Genomic DNA, 17946 nt, shown 5'->3' on the forward strand with positions numbered 1-17946 from the left:
ACTGGTGGCCACCCCTGCCATCCCTGGAGGTGCTGTGGCCTGGGCTCCCAGGACGATGGGAGCTGAATCTGGGAGGCCGTCCCACCACAGACCAGGGCATCTCAGTCCTCTTCTGTGTTGTCTGTTTCTGCAGTGAGTGTTGTTTATTAGGATGACAGTTGTTTTTAAAAGTGAGGACCAGCACCCCAGTGACAGCAGCTCCCCTGGGGACACAGCATGGATCTTGAGTGTCTGGTCAGTTTTATATGGGTCCTTGGTCTCCATGGTAATGGGAGTCTAGATGAGTGGGTGGTCATCTGACCCTTCTCTGGGCGCAGAACACCCAATGGGACAGTCCTCCTGGCAGTGAGGCTGAGTCCTTGGCCACAGGGCAGCTGTGGATAAACCCAGGGCGGAATGTGCTCAGGCTGCTCTCTGCCTGCCGGGCCCTGGTGTACCCATCACACTCAGCCCTGCTCTGGTTCTGCTCTGGAGTCAGGCCCTCCCCAAATCACTGGGCGTGAGTGGGACAGCGTGGTGTCAATGCAGAGACAGGTGGGCGTGTGTGTGCCCCACAGGGCACTGCTGAGGATCCCTCCAACCCACCCTGCTTCTCCTTTGCAGGAAGCTGTGCCAGCCACAGAGCACAGGCGGCCTCCCTGGGGACCTTGCGGCCAACAGTCCTCCAGGCGAGCATGGGAGCTCGGCCTCACCCCCTCAGGTAGGAGCGTGGTGGGGAGGGAGGGTGGGTCTCACCGGAGCCAGTGGACCTGACCTGACCTTGGTTCTTAGGGAGCCTGTTGGGCCTTTGGCTCAGGGCTGGCAAGCTTTCTTGAATGAGTGAGCAGCTGGCTGGGGGTTGGGTGTCCTGGGCCTGGGACTTGGATGTGGTTCCTTGGTTTACCTGTGGGTATGTAGCCGAGGGAGGGCAGGCTGCTGAACCACACTGAGCCTCCTGCTTTCTCTGTATGGTGGGCGCTCCTGCCTCCCAGGGCTGTTGGAAAATCAAGCGTATGGCTGCAGCCCAGCCAGGGCCCAGTGGGGTCCTATGAGCAGTGGCCACTGCCATGTTAGTCAGTAGTCGGGAAGGGCATTTGGGGGGGGGGCCTTGCTGTTGGGGGCTTGATCTTCAGCAATACCTGTCTCACCGTTGCTTGAGCTGTTTGGTGAAAGCTCTCCCCACCCACCTGCATGCTCTGATTTATGAGTCCCACGTCTCTATCCCCTGCTTGGCCAGCCCCTCTTCTCCCTCTTCTCCCTCTTCTCCCTCTTCTCCCTCTTCTCCCTCTTCTCCCTCTTCTCCCTCTTCTCCCTCTTCCTCCTCTGCCCTGGAGGCACCCAGCCTAGGCCCATGACCCTAAAGCCTCCCTGTGGCTGTAGGGCCGTTGTGGAGGACAGAGGGCCTCATTTCACTTGCGTCCCCACTGCTTCCCTCTGATCCTGGGTTGCCCATCTGCCATCTTTCACCCTACAGCTGCTTCCCTGGGCCTGGGCCACCTGGTCTGATCCTGGCTCCATTCCTGTGGTCTGGCCTTGCCTCACAGGCCTCAGTATTCTTGTCTGTGAAATGGGGATGAAGCCTGCACCATGTCACAGGGTTGCCATGGGGATCCAAGTAATCAGGGGCCTGGAGGTGTTGGTCCTGGCCTGTGGGGCTGCCCTGTGTCACTCAGATTTGGCTCTGTCACTCTTCCCATCGTCCAGGGAAGATGCTGAGCACAGTGATGTTTTAGACCAGTTCCCAGAGGTGGCCCTTATGGGCTGCAGCCAGGTCCACTAATGACCCGGCGCCCTTCCTCTGCTCTGGTGGCCTCTGGGCAAGCAGCCCCTGCTGAGCTCTGGGCATCCTGGGCCTGGCTAGTGTTCGCGCGCCCCCATGTGGTCAGCGCGGGCCTTGCGTGTGGGCACTGGGTTTCCTCAGGGCCTGAGGTGCCCAGCCTCTCCCCAGGGAACACAGTAACTCTAGGCACAGTCTCCCCTCTGAAACTGTCTCCTTTCCTTCCCAGAAACGGCCACAGCCTCCTGATTTCATCGACCCTCTGGCCAACAAGAAACCCAGGATATCGCACTTCACCCAGAGAGCTCAGCCTGCAGTCAACGGGAAACTGAGTGTGCCCCACGGCCGTGAGGCCCTGCTTCCCACCCCGGGCCCACTGGCTGGTACAGACGCCCACCTGCCCCTGCGGCTGGAGCCACCACGGGCCCACGACCCCCTGGCCGATGTCAGCAACGACCTGGGCCACAGCGGCCGGGATTGCGAGCGTGGGGAAGTGGCCGCCCCAGCACCTGAGTGCCTCAGCCTGCCCCTGCTGACGGACTGTGCCCAGCCCAGCAGGCCCCATGGCAGCTCCTTGCACGGCAAGTCCAAGAAGAAATCCAAGAAGCACAAAGACAAGGAGAGGGCGGCTGAGGACAGGCACCGGCCCCGGCCGCCAGACCAGATGCCTGGGCCCCTTGGAGCCCCACCAGTTGCCCCGGGTAAGTGCCAAGAGGCAGGCCTAGGGGCAGGGGCTCTGCAGGAGGGTGTCGCCAGGAGCCTGAGCGCCGGCCCCACGCCCACCACCCTCACTCCACAGAGTGCCGAGAGGGCTGCCTACGAGCCGCCACTTCGGCTCAGCCTGCACATTAGGCCTCTTTGCCTCCTGTGTCCTCGCATCGGCTCGTCTCTGACTGCCCTGGCAGTGTTGTTCTGAGAGCCTCTTGCAGTCCTGTGTATGCCAGGCCAGCTCTGGGGGCCAGGGGCTTGGAGCCTGACGGAGCTGAGGCTCACGGGAGGAGACATCACACAAGGAGAGCAACAGTTCCAGGGCCCAGCTCTGGCTGCAGGGAGGTCCCAGACAGAGAGAACAGGGTGGGGCTGGGGCTCAGGGAAGGCAGTAGGGGGCAGGGCCTGGTGGAGAGGGAGGTGGGCAGCCCCTGGATCACCAGGGACCTGGTGTGGCCTGCTAGGCGAACATTTCAGCCTGTGGAGAAAGGTTTGGGAGGTGGGCCCAGAAGGAGGTGGGAGACCGTCCATAGAACAACAGACGGTAAGAGCCGGAACACGGTCTTGCAGTTGCAGCCTATGGGGAAGCTGGCAGTTGAGAGACCCTCAGCAGGATGAGGGGTGCAAGGCTGGCCAGGGCCATGTGCTGAGCAGGGAAACCTTCTCAGGCCCGGGGCACTGGGGAGGCGCATGGATGGGCTAGGATGGCGGTGGGGCTGGGGTCATCTCCCCCAGAGCCTCCCCCGCCTCCAGTTATAGCCCTAGGCACCTGAGCCGAGCACCCCTTGTGGCTGCTGTCAACCCCAAGAATAATTCAGGAGGCTGCAACTAAGAAAATCGTGTATTTGAGGTCTTAAGAATTACAGTTCCGGAGACATAGATTCAGGTGAGCGCAAAAGAGTGTTCTGAGGAGGAGAAAGAGTCGGGCTTATAAAGACAAAAAGCCACGAGTTTGTTAAAGGTTGCCTGGTGAGGATGGTTTAACTCTGATGCAAGTCAGAAAATATTTGTTTTAGGTTAGGGGTCCAGTAAGTAGACAGAGTGTCACGAGTGTTTTTAGGGTAGGGGGTCTGATGAGTAGATAGGCTGTCACAAGTTTCTGGCAGATGACTTCATCGGGTCAGAAGGTCAGATTCCATCTAGGCTGAGACGTGCACAAGTCACACTTCCTTAATGGCCTCTTGGTTCCATTTTTAGAGAGCTCTCTTAGCAATACTGACTCCATTGTGAATTTCCTTTCATGTAATTTAACCTTATCAGCATGTCGTGGCAACAGAGGCTCAATCATGTGGGCCACGTCACCTGCTGCAGCTTTCTGATTATTTCCTCAGGAGGGTCCCCAGCAGGGGGCATTCTTGGATCGGGTGGAGCCACTTCTCCTTAAGGCTTTTAAATTTGTCCTCACCTATCCTTCACGGGTCGTGCCAGCCCCTCCCTCTGTGGCTGGAGGGCAGGTCCTGGAAGAGCAGGGTTGGTCCGGTGAAGACGGACACTGCAGTTCCGTCAGTCCCCTGGTATTCCTCAACCCTGTTGCGCGCTAGGCTTCCTAGCACCTGTGGGTGGGCCGCAGGGGAGAAGGCGCCCGGTTCCCTGAGCACGCGCCATCTGATTCGGCTCCTCAGGGAGACAGGCCCTGAGCAGCCGGGCAGCGCATTCTGTCCCAGATGGCGGAAGCGGATGCCGTGTGCTTCTGGCAGGGCCCTGGGCAGGAGGACTGTGGGGCTGGGCATCAGATGGGGCCAGGAAGATGCTGCCCAGGCCGGCCCACACGCAGGGCTCAGATGGCTTTGGGTTCTGCCCGGTGTGCGTCAGCTCCAGGCAGCTCCTCCCCAAGCCGAGGTGAGAAAGTGACGTTTGGGATCAGGCAACCCAGGGAGTAGAGGCCCCAAGGAAAAGGAAAAGGGTAACTGAGGCACCAGAAGCTGGGTCTGGCGCCAAGTGATCCACCTTAAGCGGTCTCTCAGGCAGCTCAAATGATAACGATAATAGGTGGGTGCAAAGCCCCCCCCCAAGCTCCCAACACACACACACACACACACAGGCAGCTCAAATGATAATGGTAATAGGTGGGTGCAAAGCCCCCCCAAGCTCCCAACACACACACACACACCACACTCACACGACACACACCCACACACACACACACACACCACACACACCCCTGCTGTAACATCTGTTGTGACTCCTTCCTGGGTTGGGGGCATGTGCAGGCGGGAGCTACCCACCCACCGTTAACAATAGCATTGTTCTCTGAATGCTCCCCCAGCCTTGCTGGAGAGGGCTCCAGGTCAGCCCCTGAGGAAGCTTCCTCACCCTTATGTCCTATGGGGCAGAGGGATGGGCATCTGTTTAGCCCACCCTTCTGCGTGACACTGTTCCCCTAGTCTGGCCCTGCTGTCCCAGCCCTGCCCTGTGATCGCCTCTGACCCTGACAGGTGTGGCGGCCTCCACCTGTCAGGCAGGTGGTTCAGCTCAGCCTCCCTGTGGCCCCCACTCTCGAGGCCCCCCCTGGCCATCTTCATCCCCCTATGCTGCAGGCCCACTCCTGGGTCCTATGCCCACCCTCGTGCCTGCCCCCGACTCTTGCTCAGGCTGTGGATCCCTCCTGTGGCCAGAGGGTGCCTTCCTGGGCAGGCTGGCATGCTGGGTGGAGGGCTTGGGCTCAGCCAGGCCAAGCTCAGGCCCACTGACCCCTGTGTGGAAACAGGGGCACCCTCTCTCATTGGCACCCAGACCTGGGTCCTGCAGGGTGAACTCGCAGACATGTCCCTGCACCCCCTGCCCTGGGGAGGCACAGGAGAAGCTAGTGGAGGGGACACATGGGTGTGGGAACCAGCTCGGCTGGTTCAGGGGCAGCCAAGTGACAGCCTCACGCAGCCAGTGCCGGAGCAGGAGTGGGGACCACAAAGGTTTGCCACAGGCTGGACCCCAACGGTGTCTTGGGTGCCAGGTCAGTCTGACCCTAAGCCTCAAGGCGGAACACCCCAGGAGGCCTGTCTTGTGTGGGATGTGGGTGGTGGGAGTGTAGACTAAACCCTCATGTATGTGCCTGTTGGGCTGCATTCTGGGGGGGCCACAGCCTCTTCAAAGATGACAGCCGGGTGGGGGTGGGCTCCATCCATTGGTGGGAATTGCACCTCGTGCTGGAGTATAAAACCACAGAAGGGCTCAGCAAACTGCTGATCCACTGGGTGGGCTGCTTTCCCCTGAGAGAGGCACAAAAATAAGCACTCAGGATATGCTTCAAAGCGATAAAATTGCTTCTAAGTTAGGGGGAGGGGGAGGCCAGCTGGAAGAATTTCCCAGGGGAAAAGGACCGGACTGTAGCTTTGGTTGACTGCAGCCCAGGCAGGCCTCGAGCCCTGTGGACAGTCTTGTGTCACAGTCCCTGGCCTCTCAAGCCACCAGCCCAGCCCTGTTCCGGGACTGCCCCTCTGATCCTGCAGTCCCATCTCTGGTGTGGAGAACAGGAGGATGGGGAGGGGGGGTGGCTCAGACCAGGGACCGGAGCCTGCAGAGCCTGCGACTCCATCCACAGGGAGAGGTGTGGACAGGAGCCAGGGCTTTCCCTGCTGGCTGTCTGTCTTTGTCCTGTAGGGCCGGAGACCGGGATACCCCCGGGACTCGATTATCCAGGGGTCACCGGTTTTCAGCTTAGTGATCTTTTACACGAGGTCAGTGGAGGCGGCAGAGGCTCTGGACGAGTTGCCCAGGCTTTGCCCTGCAATGAATCCGTCCTTTGGGGTGCTTGCTGAAAACGTACCCATGATGCCATCTCTGCACGGCTGTGCTTTGGGGACACACACCACGCTGCCTCGCCACTTCTCCCACGGGCCGAGGGCACTCCTGGCTCCGGCTGGACCCCTGAGGTAGCCAGACAGCACTTGCCCAGTGCTCATGCCTCCTTTGCGGGTCCTGGCTCCCGCTACGTGGCCTCAGCAATCCTCTCCACGCAGCGTCCCCTCCAGGGCCTTCAGACAACAAGGCATCAACCTTTTGAGGATCTCACCGTGGACACACGAGCTGTGGACTCAGGAATTATGCGTTTGATCTTTGTAGGTTTAAATGGGACCTGCAGCAGCTCAAGTGTTCCCACGTCGACCTCGGAGACGCCCGACTACTTGCTGTGAGTACTTCCCTTGCCGGCTGCGCCTCTCCCCTCCCGGCCCCTGCCCTGCAGGTTAGCAGAGGCAGAGCTGACCCCAGGCCATGTATGTGAATTCCTGGCCCAGTCGGCTCGAGGTCAGGGCTGCTTCCTGGGTGGGAGCGGCCGCAAGGCTGTGGGCACTTCCAGCCTCTCTCCTGCCGCCCCCTGAGCCCCTCCTGCCCCTCTCTCTGGTCTCCCCAGAAAATACGCCACTATCTCCTCCTCGGAGCAGCGCCAGAGCTACAAAAACGACTTCAATGCTGAGTATAGCGAGTACCGAGACCTGCACGCCCGCATCGAGCAGATCACACGGCGCTTCACGCAGCTCGATGCCCAGCTCCGGCAGCTCTCCCAGGGCTCCGAGGAGTACGAGGTAGAGCCCTGCCTACACACATCCAACGGCTCTGCCCGGTGCTGGCATCCTTGGGCATGTTCCCTTGTATTCTGGGCTGAGGTCCCTGCTCGCCCCTCTTTCCCACTCCCCAAGTGGTTTAGGCCTGTCCCTGGAGCTCAACGTCCTCAGCAGTGGGGCCGGTTGTGACTGACTCCACAGGTGGGAGATGACCCGCGGGGGCGGGGGCGGGGGCGGTGTTCCGAGCAGTGGAGACAGCGGGGAGCAGCGGGCTAGGGTGCCTGTGTCTCCACCTCTGAGAGCGTCTGGGGTCCTCTCTGCAGCCCACTACCCACATCACACGAGAATTCTCAGTCCCCCAGCCAGGAGGGGCTGGGCCAGGCCACACCCCACGGCCCATCAGAGCTGTCACAGACACGGTGGGAGGGGATGGAGGGTCCTTGGGGTCCCCCCACCACAACCCTCTTCCTCTGGCCAAGGGCACCTGGGTTCCCCAAGCCATCCCATGTGGGAGCTCACTGCAGGGGGCTTGGTCACCAGCCCTGGGACACCACCCCTCCCCCTTGTGCCACCTTTCAGAGCTGGTTACCTGACTGCAGGGCCAGCCCTGATTAATCATGGTGTTGGGGTCCATCTCCCCTGGTGGAGGCCACTTTGGTTTCCAGAGGAGATGACTCGTGATTGGGGCAGAGCAATGGGGCCTCTGAGGGTCTAGGACAGAAAATCCCCAGGGTATCCCCGTCGTCCTCTCTCCTCCCTGCATGCCCCACAGGGACACTCCCCAGGTGGTCAAGGGGCCTCTGTGCTTGGCCTTGAACGGTGCACAGGCCAGCTGGGTGTGAGGGAAGGAGGCCGTCCCATCTGCTCTTTGCCTCCTCCCACGGCTCTGGCCAGCCTACCCCTCCTACCGCGTGGCCTCGTGCTTGTCCCTGAGGCTGGGCCCCTGCCCCTCGCTCCCCTGGCCCAGCTTCCTCCCCCACCTCCTGCCCTGCACATCCCCCAGCCTGCCCCCTGACCCTCCTCTGTGCTCCCTCACGCCATCACGCCATGCTGAGGCCATTGTCCCCCAGCATGCGGTGACCTTACAGGTCGCAGGTTATCAGGGAGAAGGGGCCACTCAGTTGGGGTGTCCTGCAGGTAGTGCATTGTTCGCTTTCTCTTTTGTTTTTCCTCCAGACTACTCGTGGGCAGATTTTACAGGAGTATCGAAAAATCAAAAAGGTGAGTGTCCATCCCATTGTGGGGGGTAGGTGGGGTGGGCTCAGAAGAAGCTGTTTCAAGATGAGTGGCGCCAAAGTCTGGGAGAGGAGGGAGGGAGGAAGGGCCTCGCTGGGCTGGTCTCAGGCCCTCGGAGTAGCCCCTGCCCCTGGTCACAGCTGAGGAGCTGAACCTGTCCTATGAGCTTGGGTGCAGCCCCTCCCCGGGCACCCCTGCAGCCCCCACCCCCGCTCTCCCAATGTTTGATGGGCACAGCCCCAGGTCCTTTCCGCCTCCCTCAAAGGTCCAGGGGAGGAGCCATAGTTCCCTGCCCCCATCCTGGCCCCATCTGAATCCTTAGCTGCTAGAGTCTGGGAGGAACGCCCAGCCTCCTGGGCTCAGGCCGTCTCCTTGGGAGCACCAAGCCCCCAGCCTCGGGCTCCCTGAGAGTCTCCTGCGATGTGGTTCCACAACAGCAGCTCTCGTTCCTGAGGGCCACGTGTGCCAGGGCGGCTCTCTGCCAGCCAGGCCCCGGCCCAGCGTGGAAGCTTCGTGACCTATCTTGCCTCAGCCTCTCACCCTGGCTGTGACCGTTTCCCAGGGTGGAGCCGAGGGACAGAGCAGGGGTCCCCGTCACGGCATGGAGAGCTCAGGCTGCAAGCAGGGCGAGTGGGAACCTGGGGCAGCCAAGCGGGGCAGCTCGAGTTCGGGTTGGGCTCTCAGCCTTGGCCGTGTGGGCGAGTCTCAGCCTGGCCGCTCTCTTACAGACCAACACCAACTACAGCCAGGAGAAGCACCGCTGCGAGTACCTGCACAGCAAGCTGGCCCACATCAAGAGGCTCATCGCTGAGTATGACCAGCGGCAGCTGCAGGCCTGGCCTTAGCCCAAGGCCACAGGGCAGGAGGTCCCACCCAGCCAGCCAGGCCAGCTCACCTCACCGGGCTGACCGTTCTGGATGGTGGGGGAGCTGGGGGCGAGGGGGAGCTGGACGAGGAAAAAAGAGATTTATTTGAAAAAATAAACGTGAGGAAGACGCATTCATCTGAGCCAGGAACGCCGGCTTTCAGGGGAGTCCCTGCAGCCCTGGCACCCACAGGTCACACAGACCCAGGTGGGGTGTCCAGCTCCCCCGGGGCCCCACACACCTCCTGAGCAGCCTCCCCACCCAGGATGGGCTCCCCAAGAAGCCCACCTCCTCGCCAGCCACCCCCCGCCCCCCAGGGGCTTCAGCTTCCTGTCAGTGAAAGACTCCAAGGCCGGCCTGCCTGCCTGCCCGCCTTTTCTAGTTTTATACAGACAGCCACTTTTAGCTACTGCTTATGAGACTTGAGTCTATTTTTATATGAAAGAGAGAGCATCTTTTTTCTAAACCTGTGCCTCCCCTCCTTGGACGCCCAGGGTCTAGGCGCTGCCCTGTGTCCTTTCTACAGTATTACAGATGCTCGGGAAGTTCGGCGTTGTTTCTGCGAGCTCCAGGGCTCCCAGGAGAGAACCCGTGGGGGGCGGGCAGGGGTGCCTCTCCCACGCTGGTCTCCCTCACACACAGCCTCTCCCTCGCTCTAAGGGGGCGGGCAGGGCAATGCGACCCCCGCAGCTCTATTTGGAAAACTCCAGCTGGTCCAGGAGCAGCTGCTGGGAGCCACCGGGCCCACCCTGCTATTCCAGGCCCTCAGCTGTCAGGGGTCACTGGGAGTTTCTGTGCTTGTAGCCCGCGCTCTGCGGCAACAGTGTCGGATTTTTTTTTACTGTCTTCTCAATTCTCCCCTTTGCTGCTGCTCTTCATTTCGCACTGTTGAGACCAAGTGGTCTCCATGCTGTTGACCTCGCTCCGCCCCTCAGCCCACTTGTGGGTCCTGGGGTCGTCTTTGCAGAGCCACCACGGGGTTTGCACTCAGGGAGGGGCTGGGGGGTCGATAGAGCCGGGGGTGGGGGGGCGGGGGCAAGAGTGAGCTCGGAAAAGGCGCTGGATCCACCCATTTTGGGGGTGCTGGCCCGAGGACACCCCAATTGCTGCTTAGTCACTGTGCCTAGTCTAATGCCCCCAAGGGCGTCAGGGGGCGTGCGTGTTTGTGTGTGAGGGACCCCCGGGCGCGGTGGGGTCTAAAGCGAGCGTTCACATGAATTCGGAGCCGCGTTCAGCGAAGCCACAACTGGGGAAGGTCATGGGGGTGGTTGCAGCCCACAGCCCAGGGGTCACGGGGGGCGGAGGTGCTGCCAGGAGCAGTAGCGAGGGAGAGCGGAAATGCTCACGTAGACACGTCTAGTTTTCTGAGCTGTGGTGGTGTCTCCTAATGGCTTCCCAAAGAGCAAGCACGCCTGCAGTGTGCCCACCCCACCCCAGAGTCTCTGTGGGACCCCTGGGGTGCCTGGAGTGCCGAGGATGCTGATCCTTTCTGTTTCAACAGCTGTTGTTTTGTTTCTCATTTGGGATGGAGAGGGGGAAGGGCTGAGCAGACCCTGGGACCCCAGGTTCCCCCGACAGCCATCTTGTACTCAGCCTGGACTGCAGACTCAGGTGAAATGGGATCACTCAAGGAGGCCCCACCCTGGAGGGCCGAGCCGCCCTCTGCCCTGGGATCCAGTTCAAGGGACTCTCAGCTCAATTTCCTCCTCCTCCTTGTTTTTTGTTGTTGTTGTTTATTTTCTCCTTTCAAGGAATCATGAAGCTAAGAAAAGTTTTGTGCTTTGGGGGTTGATGGACAAAAGTTCTAGCTGATTAAATATGGTCTAACTTATTGATACTGTGTTTTTTTTTTTTTTTTTTCCTTTTAATATTGTACTGTGGAGAAAAACTTTTGAGCCATGGAGTTGGTGTTTACAAGAACTTTTCACTTTTGCCAAAATGTTACAATTGAAAGGCATCTGCATCTTTAGTTTCCTAATATTTTCTTAAAAGATCTAGTGTCCTTTTTGTACACTAAACAGGTGAATGCTGATTTTTTTCAACCTACAATAAATTTCACTGAACTGAACCTGTCGGCCCAAGCTGGGAGTGTATGTGTCATTCCCCGGGGGTGGGCGGCTGGTTCCGTGTTGGGGGTGGGCTGGGGTGAGGAGGCAACCTGGCCATGGGGCAGCCATGGTGATGGGCAGGGCACAGGCTAGTACTGGGCAGAGAAAGCGTCCTGGGCAGCCTGCCAGAGCCACTGCCCAGGAATGAGGCCGGCAGGTGGAGGGCTGAGCTGAGGCGGAGGGCCCTGCAGGTGCCAGAGCAGGAGGCCAGACAGCCTGGTCATGGGTGAGAAATGTCAAGAGATGGGAGGTGGAAGCAGCGGGGAGCCATGGCCGGTGTATGAGCAGGGCAGTGCCCCCATGGAGTGCGCAGGGTGGGCTTAGCCAAGCCAAGCAGGGGGGTCCCCAGGGCTCCCACAGGGCCAAAACCCCCAGTAGAGGGGCCACATGGGGCAAAGGGAGTGCCCTTATTTGGGGTAACAAGCTGTGACTGACGAAACAGCGATGAGTAACGGCACTGCTTGATTATTCCTCCCGGGCCACACGCTGGGGTGGGGGTGGGGGGTCCCCTTGCCCCCCCCATGGGGACAGGGACACCAAGGCCCAGTGGAGCCCTACAGGCTCAGGACACCAGCCGGATGGCCATCCTTGCCCCTTGTTCTAGGTGAGGAGCGGAAGGCAGGGGGCAGGTTCTACCCTCCAAGGACACCGTGTGGGGGGAATGTTTATTTTAGGAAGGAAAAACAGACAAAGAATAAGACCAGGACTAAAGGGGTCCAGGGGTCAGGGACTGTGGGCCTTAGCCTCTCTGGTGGCTCTGCTGGCCAGTGGCCTTGGCCTGAGTTCTGAGGCAGCCCAGGAATCTGAGGGGCACGGGAGGGGAGGTCAGGCAGGCCCTGCGGGGCAGAATGTACCCTGCTACCCAGGCGGCCTGGCTGTGCTGTTCTAAGGAGTAACAACGTCCCTGCCGCCACAGCCCCGGGCCCAGGGCCGACACCTGCCTCCTTTGGCCTCCCACGCCTCAGCCTCACGTTGCCCACCCGCCTCCCCAAGCCTCCCCCACGGCCCCCACGCTGCCCCATGGCACCATGGCCACAGGCGGTTCCCTGACCATCCTTCCCAGAGCCGACGGCACCTGAGTCCAGTCCCTCAGGGGCCCAGAAGGGTCTTCCCACCCTCACGACCTGCACCGTGGCCAAGGGGCTTGGGGTCGTCCACCAGCCCCTGCCACTTGCCGGACAACATCCTGCACCCAGATCCTGCAGCCCCTCCTGTGCACCGGGCTCCATCCGGGCGCTGGCACTCAGCAGTGACCTTGACAGCTCTGCCCTTGCCCTCGGAAGCCTGCGGTCTGGTGGGATCGGGGGTCTCCAGTCGCTCACTGCTCACCCCCAGGCAGCACACTCACCCCGTGTCACACACCTAGGCGGTCCCCGCAATGGCCTTACAGCACCAACTGACGGCTTGGAATCAAAGCAGCCACGTCCCTCCCAGCTGCCGCAACACTGACCCTCCAGGGATCCTGCCCGGGTCCGCTCTGCCCCCACCACCCTCCTGCCAGCACCTCCCACAGGTTGTCCTGTGAGTGCTGGGGTTTCCCAGGGCTGGGTCTTTGGGGACATTTCTGTACCCATTCCTGTCACACACGGCCTGAAGGCGCAGCCTCGCAGATTCTCCGACACCAACTGGAGGTCCAACAGTTCCATTACCAGGTCTGGCATCAGACGCCACAGGTGAAGGGGCTCAGGCCCCCACTTCAGACACCTGCCACAAGTCCCTGGCCACCCAGACTTCTGACCAACCCGCTATAAATCAGGGGTTCCCTCCCGCCCCCTCAGAGGTTTGGTGAGTTGCTAGAATGGCTCACAGTGCTGAGGAAAACACTTCAACAGCCGAATGGAGGAGAAGCCAAGAGCAGGGTGTGGGGAATGGTACAGGGCTGCCATGACTTCTCCAGGTGTGCCACCCTCCCAGCACCTCCATGTGTTCCCCCGAATCCTGTTGTTTTAGGGGTTTTTTTAACAGAGGTTCCATTACATAGGCATGATTGAGTAAATCGCTGGCCGTCGGTGATTTTTTTTTTTTTCTTCTAATTTTTGGCCGCACCGCGCAGCATGTGGGATCTTAGTTCCGCGACCAGGGATCTAACCCTCGTCCCCTGCAGTGGAAGGGCGGAGTCCTAACCACTGGACCACCAGGGAAGCCCTTGGCCATTGGTGACTGAACTCAATCTCCAGCCAGGAACCGGGGACAAAACCCAAATATTTATTGTAAGGAATTCCCTGTCCCCAGCCCTGAGGGTCTGCCCTGGTCCCCAAACTGCCTCCCTCTCCCTCACACCCAGCCCCTTTTCATCTGCCCCTGAAACCAGTCCCCCAGGTTTTTGCCTGGGCAGCTGCTCTTCAAATCGTTGATAGGAGATGTCTGAGTATCTCAAGACCCCTTCCAGCAGCCACCTCCTCCAAGCAGTCTGCCCTGCCCACCCCTGCCTCATAGGTCCCTCTGGCTGGGAGTGCCCCAAGTCCACTTCTGAATCCCCTACACTGGGTCCCCTTGACGGCAAAGCCTGGACCAGAGTCTTAGAGCCCCCACTCCCCAAGGCCAGGCTCTGACCGTTTCCTGCAAACGTTCCCAACGATCCACCTTTTGGGCCAGCTCCAGTGGTGGAAACTTTCCAGCCGGAGGAGGCCGCTTGTTTTGGAAAGTTCCTGGGGGAGCCGCCCCCGCCCGCCTGCCGAGTTCCCACGCTCCTTTATCACTGGGCGCTTAGAGGGGCTCAGTGCTGTGCAGGCCTAGCTCCTCCCAGCTGGCCGCCTCTGCCCTGCCCATCCCCTTCCCTCCCTTCCCCACGGAACAGTCTCTCCCCCTGCCCCCACTCCAGCCCGGCCCTATCAAGCCCTCCTGCCATAGGTGAGGACACCGAGGACTCGAGGACTCGCAGCCACCCCCGCTCCATGCGAGCCCTGTGGGGGTGGAGTGCCTGGTGGGTGCTGCTGCTCAGGAAGTGGGAGGAGGAGGCAGCCTGGACTGGAGGAGCGTCTCGCTTTGAAATCCGAATCCTGACTTGGTCTTCTGCCTCAGTGTCCCGTGCCTCAGTTTCTCCAGAGACGCCCCCCGCCGGTCCCCCCGACGCAAAGAATGAGCTTCCTAGCCTAGCTCCCCCTCCTGCCTGCCTTGTGGTTGGGGCCTGGCGCTCACTTGCAGCCTTAAAGTCCTCTTTTGTAAAATGGGGATAAGCGGCCGCGGGCCCTAAGTGAATCCCACGCGCCAAGCTAGGGCCGGGGCGGGGGGGCGGGGAGGGGCTGCGGCCCACGTGATTGCACGGCCGGAGACCAGATAGCCGCGGAAGCTCCGGGCAGAAGGGCCTCGAACCCGAGCCCCACGGCCGGTGCGCGCCCTCCCCCCCCACCCCGCGAGCGCCCCTCCTCCCCTGCGCGGGCGGAGCGAGGGGCGGGGCGGGGGTGGGGCCGCGGCTCTTTTCTCTGGAGTTCGCGCGCCCGGAGCCCTAGCTGTCCCCCGCTGTGCCAGCCGACTCCGCGCCGGTGAGTGCCGCCCCAGGAGGGGTGCAGGCTCCCCGGGGACCGAAGTCGGCTTGGCCCGGCCGGTTCTCGGGTCCCCTCTGACCTCCTGCCAACCCCGCGCCCCCAGCTCGTCGCGATGGAGGCCGCAACCGAGTTCGTGGTCGAGAGCCCCGACGTGGTCTACAGCCCCGAGGCCATCGAGGCGCACTACGAGTACCGGACGACGTGCGTCAGCCGCGAGGGCGGCGTCCTCAAGGTAAGCGAGGGACCGACTGGGCGGGCCATGGGGCTGGGGGAACCAGGGAGCCGGGAGGGAGCGGGAATTGCCCAACGTCTGCGACTCCCGCCCTGCAGTGAGGCGGGAGAGGCCTGCGGCCCCGCGGCTCACCGAGCTGCCCGCCCTCAGGTGCACCCCACGTCCACGCGCTTCACCTTCCGGACCGCCCGGCAGGTGCCCCGGCTCGGGGTCATGCTCGTCGGTTGGGGCGGGAACAACGGCTCCACGCTGACCGCTGCCGTGCTGGCCAACCGACTGCGCCTGTCCTGGCCCACGCGCACCGGCCGCAAGGTGGGGGTTCGGGCGAGGCTCGGTCGGAGAGAAGGCTTCGCAGGAATCCATGCGGAGGGGGAGGGGCTCTACGGAGGAGTGGGCCCGCAGTGGGCGGGGTTTCTGGCTGCGGGCGGACTCCGGGGAGGGGCTTCCGCGGGGGGGAGGGAACTCCTCAGGGGTCTTGCGGGGGCGGAGCCTAAGGTGTGGGAGGGCTTCGGGGTGGGACCTCCGGAGCGGAGTGGCTTCCGCCCAGGCTTGGAGCGACAAGGGGAGGTGCCCAAAAGTAGGGCGGGGCTTGAGGGTGCCGAGAGGGGTCCTGGCCAGCTCGTGGCCCACGCCACGCCCACCCTTCACTCAGCCCCGTCTGCCCACCCCCCCAACCTAGGAGGCCAACTACTACGGCTCGCTGACGCAGGCGGGCACTGTTAGCCTGGGTCTGGACGCCGAGGGCCAGGAGGTGTTCGTGTCCTTCAGCTCGCTGCTGCCCATGGTGGCACCCGACGACCTCGTGTTCGACGGTGGGCGGGGCCCTGGGTCGGGGGTGGGGTGGGAGGCGGGGCCTAGAGGGGCCCAGGATTGGGGCCGGGCCGAGCTTGAGGGTCCCCCCCAGGCTGGGACATATCGTCGCTGAACCTGGCAGAGGCGATGCGGCGCGCACAGGTACTGGATTGGGGGCTGCAGGAGCAACTGTGGCCGCACATGGAGGCCCTGCGCCCGCGGCCCTCCGTCTACATCCCCGAGTTCATCGCAGCTAACCAGAGCGCGCGCGCCGACAACGTAATCCCGGGCACGCGCGCGCAGCAGGTGCAGCCCCTCCCCGCGTCCGTTACCCCCCCTGCCACTTGTCCTCCCTCCCCACCACCTGTTACCCCTCTTTTGTCCCCATGCTCCCATCCCGAGGGTCCAGATCCCACTTTGCACTTGGGGAACTGAGTGGCCCAGGCCTCCAGAGGTCGGGGGAGCCTGTACAACCTCCCCCCCCCTCCATCCCCCCCCGCCCAGCTGGAGCAGATCCGTAGGGACATCCGCGACTTCCGGTCCAGCGCCGGGCTGGACAAAGTCATCGTGCTGTGGACAGCGAACACGGAGCGCTTCTGCGAAGTGGTCCCGGGCGTCAATGACACCGCTGAGAACTTGCTGCGCACCATCCAGGTGGGCGTGCCCAAGGGGTGGAGTAGGCTCAGGGCCAGCCCCCAAGGACTCTTCTGTGCTGACTGCTCGCCTCTGCCCGCAGCTGGGCCTGGAAGTGTCGCCCTCCACCCTCTTTGCCGTGGCCAGCATCTTGGAGGGCTGCGCCTTTCTCAATGGGTCCCCACAGAACACGCTGGTGCCTGGTGCCCTCGAGCTTGCATGGCAGCGCCGTGTCTTTGTGGGTGGAGACGACTTCAAGTCGGGGCAGACCAAGGTCAAGTCCGTGCTCGTGGACTTCCTTATCGGCTCTGGCCTCAAGGTGTGTGGGCCTGGGGGGCTGCTCAGCTCAGTATGGGGGGCGTGGACCCTGAGGTGTGGGCTTGTGTGCTGCGGGGCCTGCAGCTGCCGCGGGTCTCCTTGCCCCCGCAGACCATGTCCATCGTGAGCTACAACCACCTGGGCAACAACGACGGGCAGAACCTGTCGGCGCCGCCACAGTTCCGCTCCAAGGAGGTGTCCAAGAGCAGCGTGGTGGACGACATGGTGCACAGCAACCCAGTGCTCTACTCGCCGGGCGAAGAGCCCGACCACTGCGTGCGTGGGGCGCAGGCGCGGCAAGGGGCGGTGGGTGGGGTGGGGCGGTGCTCCCCACAGAGAAGGGCAGGGACCCGTGTGACCTCGTGCCGCCCCCCAGGTGGTCATCAAGTACGTGCCATACGTGGGCGACAGCAAGCGTGCCCTGGATGAGTACACATCGGAGCTGATGCTGGGCGGTACCAACACGCTGGTGCTGCACAACACATGCGAGGTGCGGGGCACGAGGGGGCAGGAGTGTGGGGCTGCCCACCAGCCCGGCCCACCTCCTGACCCGCTGGCCCCGCAGGACTCGCTCCTGGCCGCGCCCATCATGCTGGATCTGGCCCTGCTGACTGAACTGTGCCAGCGTGTGAGCTTCTGCACCGACATCGACCCGGAGCCGCAGAGCTTCCACCCGGTGCTGTCGCTGCTTGGCTTCCTCTTCAAGGCGCCGCTTGCGCCACCGGGCAGCCCAGTGGTCAACGCGCTCTTCCGCCAGCGCAGCTGCATCGAGAATATCCTCAGGTGTGCCCCGACCTTGGGGATCCCCACCTACGGCCCAGATGTCCACTGGCGGGGCTGTGCACAGGGCCTAGGGACTGCAGGGCAGTCTCGGGGTCTGGCCCCGCTGAGCCGTGACCATCTCCCAGGGCCTGCGTGGGGCTCCCGCCGCAGAACCACATGCTTCTGGAACACAAGATGGAGCGCCCTGGCCTCAAGCAAGTTGGGCATGTGGCCACCGCCTGCCCCGTGCCTTGCAAGAAAGGATCAGCGCCAACTGCCCCCAATGGCTGTACTGGTGACGCCTATGGGCACTCACAGGCTGAGGCACCCCAGATGCCCACCACCTAAGGCCATGGCCATACAGCTCCCCTGTAACTCCTGCCCCCATTGCTCCTCAGCACCCGACCCTTCCAGGCCCCCTTAAGACAGACAATAAAGCCAGTGCCACTATGAGCCACACCTGTGGATTCTTGGTGCCTGCGACCTAACCCTAACGGCCCCCAATACCAGCCACATCTCCCTTTTCCACCAGGTGGACTTCTACCTACCCT

At 62.1% G+C, this 17946-nt stretch overlaps 2 protein-coding genes across 2 annotated transcripts in view; both read left to right on the forward strand.

The window, feature by feature from the left end:
- The window catches only part of ELL (elongation factor for RNA polymerase II), a 79728-nt gene extending 69666 nt beyond the window's left edge, over positions 1–10062 (forward strand). The window contains exons 7-12 of the mRNA XM_068536716.1: positions 604–700; positions 1986–2457; positions 6524–6590; positions 6813–6984; positions 8140–8184; positions 8928–10062. Of these exons, the coding sequence (XP_068392817.1) occupies positions 604–700; positions 1986–2457; positions 6524–6590; positions 6813–6984; positions 8140–8184; positions 8928–9044 (970 nt within the window). The 3' untranslated portion in view covers positions 9045–10062. The remainder of the gene's footprint in view (positions 1–603; positions 701–1985; positions 2458–6523; positions 6591–6812; positions 6985–8139; positions 8185–8927) is intronic.
- Positions 10063–14571: 4509 nt separating this feature from the next.
- ISYNA1 (inositol-3-phosphate synthase 1) lies at positions 14572–17850 on the forward strand. Its single transcript, XM_068534724.1, has 11 exons — positions 14572–14655; positions 14762–14890; positions 15041–15202; positions 15570–15702; positions 15795–15988; positions 16187–16336; positions 16419–16634; positions 16745–16909; positions 17010–17123; positions 17199–17416; positions 17542–17850. The coding sequence occupies exons 2-11, from the start codon at positions 14771–14773 to the stop codon at positions 17741–17743; spliced, it is 1674 nt and encodes a 557-aa protein (XP_068390825.1). The 5' UTR covers positions 14572–14655; positions 14762–14770; the 3' UTR covers positions 17744–17850.
- The last annotated feature ends 96 nt before the right edge of the window (positions 17851–17946 follow it).

This window comes from Eschrichtius robustus, chromosome 2, assembly GCF_028021215.1.
Source record: "Eschrichtius robustus isolate mEscRob2 chromosome 2, mEscRob2.pri, whole genome shotgun sequence".
NCBI classification, from domain to species: domain Eukaryota; kingdom Metazoa; phylum Chordata; class Mammalia; order Artiodactyla; family Eschrichtiidae; genus Eschrichtius; species Eschrichtius robustus.

Coding starts and splice junctions, on each gene's coding strand:
- ISYNA1 (XM_068534724.1), top strand. CDS start 14,771: ATGGAGGCCGCAACCGAGTTCGTGGTCGAGAGCCCCGACGTGGTCTAC. Junction 14,891..15,040: donor GCGAGGGCGGCGTCCTCAAG/GTAAGCGAGGGA, acceptor GCCCGCCCTCAG/GTGCACCCCACGTCCACGCG. Junction 16,910..17,009: donor GCGAAGAGCCCGACCACTGC/GTGCGTGGGGCG, acceptor GCCGCCCCCCAG/GTGGTCATCAAGTACGTGCC.